Source organism: Taeniopygia guttata, chromosome 3 (genome assembly GCF_048771995.1).
Source record: "Taeniopygia guttata chromosome 3, bTaeGut7.mat, whole genome shotgun sequence".
Classification (NCBI taxonomy): Eukaryota; Metazoa; Chordata; class Aves; order Passeriformes; family Estrildidae; genus Taeniopygia; species Taeniopygia guttata.
This window is the reverse complement of record NC_133027.1, coordinates 20387721-20397500: the sequence shown is the minus strand read 5'-3', so window position 1 is coordinate 20397500 and position 9780 is coordinate 20387721. Positions and strand designations below refer to the sequence as shown.

At 37.7% G+C, this 9780-nt stretch overlaps 1 protein-coding gene across 25 annotated transcripts in view; it reads right to left on the bottom strand.

Moving 5' to 3' along the window:
• The window catches only part of MYT1L (myelin transcription factor 1 like), a 311497-nt gene that overhangs the window by 3792 nt on the left and 297925 nt on the right, over positions 1–9780 (bottom strand). For 17 of the 25 annotated variants that reach the window (XM_072926030.1, XM_072926034.1, XM_072926032.1 and 14 more), the window contains 2 exons: positions 7176–7267; positions 3869–3978 (listed from right to left, as the gene is read on the bottom strand). In XM_072926030.1, coding sequence (XP_072782131.1) covers positions 3869–3978; positions 7176–7267 — 202 coding nt within the window. The remainder of the gene's footprint in view (positions 1–3868; positions 3979–7175; positions 7268–9780) is intronic. The other 8 variants (XM_030270108.4, XM_072926039.1, XM_072926036.1 and 5 more) reach the window with 1 other exon arrangement.

Here is a 9780-nt window from a genome sequence, read left to right as displayed (position 1 = left end):
ATTTCCAATACATTCAATGTGTTGTAAAACTGAAGAAACTGAAGAATATTTGCACATAGGCCTGTGGCATTGCTTCATGTACAAGTGAAAACAACTGACTGTGCTCTGCCTGTGTTTCCAGGTGACCAGACGCATTATCTCTGACCTTGCATGGTGCCCTGTTTGAGCTAAAAGCATTGCTGAGAGAAAGAGCTTGTGGAGACCATTGTGCTAATGGAGTTATAAGGATTTCAGATGAGCACTGGCTTATGCCCAGCTCATCAAGAGCACATGCAGAGCTCACTCACATCTGTCTGTACTTTCCTCTGTAGCCCTGTCCTTACTTTCCACATGGGGTGATAACTGTTAACATCTATTACAGAGTATACAGTGTGCTCTGTGTGTGTGAAGGTTAAAATGACAAGAAAAAAGAAGCCAGTGAAGTGGAAAAAATGCCAAAGAACACAAGGGTTTGAATTCTCAAAATGAGATTTATCCATTTCTGTACTAACCTAGAGACTGAGCTATGGAAAGAATTGATACAATTAAAATGCTGATGGGAAGGTCAGAGGTTTGTACAGTAGTAGCAGGCAAAAGGGTAAAGGTTCTTAAGTGCACATTAACTTGACCTTGAATGAGTAAATGTTTGGAAACTGGTAGCACAATCAGGTAATTAGAGGTACCACATTTTATTTTGGACCTAACATTTTAGTGTGCTTATGGAAATATAGTTGATAGAATTTGGAAAAGTGATGTGTCTACATAAACAGTCTCCAGGTATCTCTTGCTTTGACTATAGGTGCATATTACAGTTAATCAAAGTTGCCAGTATTGTAGGGACTTGGTTTTGTCACAATTAATTGATTTTGAGCTAATTTCCACAGAATATATTAGTAAGGAAAAATACTTTCTTCATCTTTGAACTTGGACACCTGATCCTCCTCTCTTATTTTGCTTTCGGCTTGTTTATACTGGAGGGAAATGCTATATCCAACGCAAAACATCTTTCATAAGTGCTTCTTAGTCAAGTCATACTCCAATATCCATCCTAATTTTTTTTTTTATATTACAGACCAGAATGAAGAGTCTGATGCCAATAAAGGCTCAGTTCAGTATGGCATACTGCAGCCACCTCACACTAACTTCAGCAAGACCTGACATTTTACTGATTTTCTATCTAGCTGAGCATTGCAACTTGAATCTTTTTTTTTTTGCTTTTTTTCATGAGATGCTGAATATCTGCAAATACAGTGGCAGATGATCAGCATATCTCACCCCTTCACTTAGTATTCATCTGGAAGTTCATCTGTTTTAAATGTAACTATTGTATTTGTTCACTTAAAAGCTGAACTTTCCCTCCCCATATTTTACCCTAAAACTAAGAAATGTTTACTTGTATGTATTCTGAAAATACATACAATCTGTTGCTTGTATGAAACACAATTATTTGCAGATTTGTTCTTCCCCTCTCTCCTTTATGTGTTTCTGCTCCTCCCATTTTTGCATGTTAAATTTGAACAAATTTACTAGAAGATCTTAGATTAAAAATAATTTCTTCGAAGTCTTAAGTAAAAAGGCAGCTGAATAAAGAATAGTCTTATAACTGCTACAACTAAGAGAAAGGATTGACTTTTCACTTTATTAAACAGAAAAATTCTACATGGAAGCATTTCCTGTTCCTGTCATATGAAAAACTTCCACTGGCACTTACAATCATATGGGTCACCAATCTGTATCAAACAAGACTGTTGCTACTTCTGGTGTTCATATAACTTCCACTATTTTCCCATTGTGTATTTCCCATCTGTCGAATTCTACTGAAATCTGAGTTGCACAGTGATTTTCTAAAGGTTTATCAGCAAACGTTTTATTATGTCCAATATAATTTCACTTTTGCAAATAAAGGGGACTGTTGACTTTGATCCTCTTAATAGTTTGATAATGACTATGATGTAAACTCTCTGTGTTGTAAATATAAATTCCTTATTTTCGAGAGAGTGTATGAATTCAAAATTAAGGCCTCTAAATTTTTTTGGTGAAGTTTAATTCAGTTGGGATTCTCTGCAAGGCCTTAGTAGCTAGCTGGGTAAGAACAGATAAGTATTAGACCAGATTACCCAGAGATTGTGGAATTCTAGTATGGGAAGTAAAGAACAGGTTGGACAAGCACCTGGCAGGTTTAACTTAGGAAGATCTTAGGAAGTAAATGACAGGTAGACAAAATAATGTTTTCATGGTCTCTTGTAGCTCTACTTTTTAACATCCCATTAATAATTTTAATCTACCCATTTTCTAAATCTGCTGAAGTATTAAAAATATCCTTTTCACTTAATGGTAAAATCACCAGCTGAGTTTTCTCTTACCAAGAACATTCAGTGGTCCTACAAAGTGCCTAATCTGACTTCTAAGAATATGCAATGGCACTGGTATGAAGTATGGAAGCTGGAACTGAGACCACTAAAGTATGGCTTCTGTACTCATTTCAGATCAAAGTTTGATATGAATTTCCTAGATAAATCTCTGAAACTCAATACATCTAAATGCCTGTGATAGTGTTATCATGGCTTTATTTTTCAATCCATCTGGCCAAATATAAAAGTGCAGTAAATTACTGACATTTACAAATAGGAGCATTTACCTAACATACATGTAATGGCCAAACTGCTTCACATTTTGTAAAAACTCAGCCATATCAGTCTGTATGTGAATAGCATCTACAGTGTATTAAGAAGAAGAAACCATAAGGCAGTTGGAAGCTGCCAGATTCAAAATTTATGACCAAATTTTTAAGAGTACATATATGTTATTTTCCTGCCATTGATTATTCTTCTTGCTTTAAGTCCTTGGAGATTTTGTCCTCATTACCCTACAGTTATATTTGGTCACATCAGGAAACTGTGTAAACCTTGAATCAAGTCTTATGAAAGCTGAATAATGACAGTGGAACTTTGAATGCAGGCATAAAGTAGAAGTGAGGTTTCAGTATCAATCTGGCTAAGGTTTGGAAATCAAATAAAAACCAAGTTGAAGAAGTAGATCCTGCCTTGCATTTATGATTATATGAGAGGAGAAGGAGAATGGACATGGTGCCCATCTTCACAAACAGCAGACAAAGAAGTAACAGGAATGGTTTACTTGATTCCATTGAGATCATCTGAATGACTATGATCATGGGACTAAAGACTGACATATGGTGACTGTGATGAATTTCACTCTTGTTTGTGCTCAAATCATTTGAAGAGACAAGCACCAGAATCTATGCTGGACACTGAAAAATTCTAGGGGAATACAGTTGATTTTCTTCTTTTGCTTTTTCCATCCAGTCTTAGGACTACTGAATAATGGGATTTTAGTTAATAGTGTAATGTTAAGTTTTCTGCTTTCTTTTTCCCCAACCAATTTATATAGAATGAAAATAGAATTAAGCTGGATCTCTGGAACCACTACTGTTGTCAAGAGCTGCATTTAGTGTATCACATGATGAAGTGTAACAGGTACTCACTTCTGTGTCTAAATTTCCTTGTTAGACATGGAAAAGCCATGCTATTCGTCTGGGCTCCTTCACCTTGTAACTTATGCTACTAACCATGTTGTCACACAATATTTTAACTACAATTAGAAAGGCACAGCCTTATCAAGGGGAAATACCAAGCTGACCATGACAGGTCATGTTTTGCCATTATTTTAAAGAATGAATTTTTGCTGAATTATTTTTGGGTTTTTTACTGTTGGTAACTGATGAGAAAATTGCATAATGAACACTGTTTTAAGATTTTATAAATAGGAAATTATGCATAGATATCTTAATATATAAGGGAACAAAATATTTTCTATATTTTTTTAAACAGTCATGTAGAAAAAGCAGCTTGAATTTAGGGCTTCATAAAACTGTTACCTGAGTTCTGAGTTTAATCATATCAGCTTCCATCTGAGAGTTGGATTCATTTAGTTCTTTGATTTCTTCATCTAACTGTTTAATTTCTTCATCATTTTCTATACCTGTGTGACATAAAAATAAAAGGGGTGTTAAAATAATTAAGATTTAAATCAGTGTTCAGTGGATTAATTATTTCCATATTTAAAAATCGATTTATTTCAAGCAAAAAAGGAAGCATTCTTCAAACTTTTATTCTGCAGTTAAAAAGAAGTATTTTCAACTACTTTTCCTTCCAAAATTGCAGTAATTATTCAGTGAAAACGTTAAAAATACCTGGAGAATCAAAAGGACCTTTAACTTTATACACTCTCATTTAACTTTACATTATAAGAAATGTACCTGCAGCATATGTAATTTATTTAAAGAGTGTGTCCACTTACAGATCTTCTGAAGGAAAGTAAAAAATCTTAACATGGTAATCTCTTCATATTACAGCATTATCAAGAGAACCTGTAACTAATTCAGAACTTTTTTTTTACTCAACAAAGAGAAATTTGGTTGATTTACTGGGATATATTGTGATTCTGCAGTTGTTTTTAATGCTTGATGAAGGCTCAGAATGGTTCATGAAGGGTTCAGAAGGGTGTTATTAAATAACAATATATAGAGCAATTTTAAAATGGAAGTGCTTTCTCACGTTTTGTGACATAAATATTAAAAACAACAGAATTTTAATGGTATCTGCATTTCTAAGAATTCAGACAGGAATAAACTGTAACAGTTTAATTTATGTATCCTTATAATTAATATAACAAAGCATAAAAAATCCTGGGAAGTATAAAATAATCCTGGGAAGAGATAGAGCTGTCTTTTTTCAAGTCAAAGTGTGAACACCTAAAGCCAGAGAAACTGGTGTTCCCCCTCTCCTTCTTCTGCAGGTGTGATTCTTTCACATTTTTCCCAACAGTGACTGACTCTGATAAAAAAGATGTCATAGAATTATAGAATGGCTTGGGTTGGAAGGGAAGATTATCTAGTTTTGACCCCTCTGCCAGGGGCTGGGACACCTTTCACTAGACCAGGTTTCTCAGGGCCCTATCCAGCCTTGCCTGCAACACTTACAGGGATGAGACATTCACAGCTTCTCTGAGAAAACCTGTTCCAGTGTCTCACCTCTCTCACAGTAAGGACTATTGTCCTAATATCCAATCTAAACCTATTCTCTTGCAGTTTGAAGCCCTTTGTCCTTTGTCCTGTCACTATGTGCCCTTGTAAAAAATCCCTCTCTATCTTTGTTGTAGGATCCCTTCAGGCAGTGGAAGGCTGCAATTGGGTCACCTCAAGGCCTTTTCTTTTTCAGACTGAACAATCCCAATTCTCTCAGCCTTTCCTCACAGCAGAGGTGCCCCATCCCTCTGATCATCTTTGTGGCCTCCTCTGGCCTCGCTCCAACAGCTCCGTGTCCTTCCTGTGCTGGGGACCCCAGGGCTGGATGCAGCACTGCAGGTGGGGTCTCAGCAGAGCAGAGCAGAGGGGCAGAATCCCCTCCCCACACTGCCCCTGGTGCAGCCCAGGGCATGTTTGGCTCTCCAGGCTGTGAGGGCACATGGCTGGGTCATGTCCAGCCTTCACCCACAGCACCCCCAAGTCCTTCTCAGCAGGGCTGCTCTGGATCTGTTCACCCCAGCATGTGTTGGTACTGGGGCTGCCCCAACCCAGGTGCAGCATCTTGCTCATGGTTAACCCTCTGGATGGCATCCTGTCATTCAGGAGTGTCACTGCACCACAGCTTGGTGTCATCTACAAATTTGCTGAGGGTGCACCCGATCTCTTTGTCTATGTCATTAACGCAGATATTAAATAACACTGGTCCTAGTACAGACCCCTAAGATGTTGAAACATGGCATCCCAGAAGGGGCAATAATTAGCATTGACTGCATGCTTCTCAGAAGGCTGATCAATCACTTTATTAGACTATACTTATTAAGAAACCCATCGCCCTTACAGACAGTCAGGATACAGGTGGACCCAATTGGTCCTTGAATCCAAACACCATCACCACTGGCCAATTAAGAAATCACCCTTTGGTAAACAAATCTCCATAACACATTCCATATGTTCACAACAACAAGTGCAGCAAGTGAAGATAAGAATTGTTAATCATTCTTTTTTTTTTTTTTTAATCTTCTCACAGTCTTCCCCAGGAAAATGCCTGGGAAAGTTGTGTGTTGCTCTCTGTGGCCAGAGAGCTGCTGCCACACCTAATGGACAGCACTTGTCACTGATGTCCATCAGGATATTGTGGGAGACCATGGCTGTGGCTTTACAGAAGTCCAGGTAAGTGACATCTGTAGCTCTTTCCTTGTCCATTAGTCACCCCATCATGGAAGTCCACTGGGTTATTCAGGCAGACCATGTGTCCAAGGAGCCAAAATATCCACATATTACTCCTTAAGGCATTCTTCCTGAGCATGGCAGATGCTTATAGTTTTCAGTACTACCCAGGTTGTAGAGAAAATAACCTCCAGATCTTTCTCTCCCTGGTTACAAACTCTTGAACAAAGACAGCCACTGCTTTCTCCAGCTGTGCTGGCCATGTGGGCTGGGGTGCCTCCTGCACTGTGTTCAAATGCTCTGTGGCTCTAAATAGAGTTAATCAACAGTTAAGAAGGCATGTACTGTCACAGACTAAGTGACTACTACATAGTGTTTCAAGAAAACTCAGGACTTGGGCATCTCCCAGACAAGTCTTTATCATATTACCTACTTGAACTGAAGTACCTACATTTTGCTTTTACTGCACTTCAACTACCAGGATACTATCCTGACTTTCATCCAAGGTACCTTCATCATCTTCCCTGCAACTCAGGGCTCCCAGGAAGAATTGCAGCTTATTGGGGCTGAAATGGCACAAAGCCATCTCCATCTGCCGGAGATTATAGAGCCATAGGTCCAAATGAATTCAAGGGAACTCAGAAGGAATTGACATTCTGGAAATAAACCCTTTTTCTCTTCTGAATCCAACAACAATATAAGACTATCACCCTTTGATGAATGAAATATGAAGCAGCAAATTATCATGGTATATTCTACTTTGAAATATTTTAGAGTTTTAGATTTATATAGACATAATTCAATGTGACTGCTCTACTCCAGGCTCACATTTCCAGAGCATAAGACCTGGTTTCACTTCTACTGAGAGTGAATTCACAGTTTATATAGAGTGGATTTATACATGTAGGAAAAAAGGCAGTAAAGTAACGGTAACTTTAGTTTACAGAGAACTAGTATTTAAGAATGTAATGATTAAAGAATTTACCATTACTGGCCCGCTGCTTTATTGTTAGCATTTGTTCTCCAGACAGCTTTGCTTTCTTCATTGCTGAAGTAGCTCTGGGGCATCCTGATAAACTGTGAACAGTAAGGAGCCTGTTAATTTTGACAGGTCATTGAAAAGAAATCTGTAATCCAAACCTGTAATAAAAACAGTATCAGAGACATAGTTTATCTTCACTGCCTAGCACTGAAAGAGTGCACTAGTCTGAAAAAAGAAAGGACTTACCAGTAGCGATTTAATTTGTTTTTCTTCCAAATTCTTTTTGCATAGACAGCTAATATAGGAGTCAGATATACAGTTCAATTTTCTTAAGACAAAATTATTTTAATAAAACGTTTTGTTTTAAAAGCAGTTATGGTGTAAGTACTCCCACTTGAATTTACATGTCCCTGCTCTGAACTTCCATCCTTTTTTGATTCAAATGTTCAAACATGGAACTGAATGCTGAGAGGAGGACATGAGCTACCTCTCACATCCAAATAACTAGCTCTTATAAACTGCTTTTCTTTGTGAATATCACCTATTGAGCTAGCTAAATTGCCCTTTTCTAAATTTTTCTTAAAGTGGCAGTAACTATGTGTTGGCTTTTTGTTGGAGCCCAAGGAAAATAATTCCAATAAAAATGACCTTGTTTTAATGGGGGATATATATGTCTTATAGTATTTGTTACACTTATGGATGTACATATAGTTATCTCTTCTCTCTCACATTGCCAAAATACTAAGCTTTTTAATTACATTGTACAAAACATTTTGATAACCAACACAGTCTTATCAGTCTTTATTGTAAAACTTAAAATACAGATCAGCCAGTGCTCAGTATTTAACAAATAATGATACTGAACTACCTCCTTTTCCCAAAGTTACATCTTTTATGTAGTTGCACTATTGCAAGTAAGAGAAAATACATATTCAATCGAATTTAATGATGGAAAACTATAATCTTATTCTGAGAAAGCTTTACCTTTAGAGAAGAGAATTTGGAAGCTTGCTAAACAATTTCCTGTTGCATCAACATTTCAGTTCTCATAGCCATGCAAACTGGGTAATGTCATGTACTTTTCATTGCATACAGGCACATTTGTACTTCTGATCCAGATCCATAGGAAGACTTTTTTTGCAATTTTTAATTGTGCAAATCAGACTCAAATCTAATACCCAAGTAAGTGCTTTGCAATATGGAGGAAACTGGTGTCTGTGATTGAAAGCGTTTCTTTAAGTAAAGATGAAACTTCCTTCTAAATAAAGTCCTCTATTTTAGGTATAGTGTTTGATTATTGAAAACATTTCTCTGAAAAGCTTGGGCTATTAGTATCAAGTGCAGTCGTACAGAGAAGGATTGCTCTTAGGAAAATAGATTTAAAAAATATTTTCTCAGTAAAAGAATCTGTGTTCAACACTTTATGCAGATTTGTGACTAAGAAGATATATAATAAAATAATACTAGTAGTATCAAGAAATGGCATGACCTAGTAGCTTTTGGCTGTGGCCTAGTTGGTAGGATGCCAAATTACTACTCCAAGGTCTGATATGGACTCAGTGTGTGTCTGTAAACAACTGACCTCCTGAAGTGTCAAAGGGAGCCTTGAAGATGATTAAGGAGGAGAGGATTTGGTGTTTTAGGAAAAATTGTTGGCACAGAGAAGGAAATGTGTATGCAAAGTTTCTGCATCATTTAACTGACTTAATTTTTGTTACCTTTAGTTGACTTAATGAATTTTCTCATATTTTGTCCTCACTCTTTTTCAGAAGAAGTCAGCATCACTGGGCATAAAACTAACTGCATTAGTTTACTCTCATCTTTTTCTCTTAGCCTTTTCCTCTCTAAAAGTTTTGACTGATGACAACCCCTCAAAATAAAATGAGCCCTCAAACATCCTATGAATAAAGCATTTAAACAGACCAACAAGAAATCTGGATCCTAGAACAGCACATTTGAAAGCAGAGAAAAATAGTCAAACAAATTAAATTTGTTCAGAAGCCTTAGGAATCTACTGTGTGATTCAGCATGCCTAAATCCAAATTTTGAAGCCAAGGACCCAGTCTTATTCCCAGGCCATGATTCTACACACCAAGTTTTCAGGACTGCCTGAACCTGTAGATATCTTAGCTGTCTGGAAGGTTATCTCTCCACTAGTGTGCCCAGGGTGCTCCAAGGTGCGCTCTCACCCTGAGGCCCAAGCTGCAAGGCTCCATATGTGCCTTTCTAAGCTTTCCTATTACAAAAAATAGGGTGATCACATTCTATCTGCCAAACAGCAGCTGTCTGTGGCCCATCACCACTAGGGAGGGATGTATTGCTGGGGTAGGCACGTATGGAGCACCTACAGCTTGGCTGCAGTTCAGGCACCCTTCTGCCTGACTGCAGCCTTCTGCCTAAACTGAACCACAAAGATCTGGGCGCTGTGCTCCATCCTTGCTGCTGGAACTGTTGAGAATCCTTTTGCATGGATTATCTACCTTCTCCTGGAGGCACCCACTTGAATCATGAGTTAGTGAAAGAAAGGCAAAGGGCTGCCTATTTTTTGGGTGCACTAGTAAGGATGCAGAAGGTTGCCGCATTATATAGCCAGATTAGTTTTCTTCTA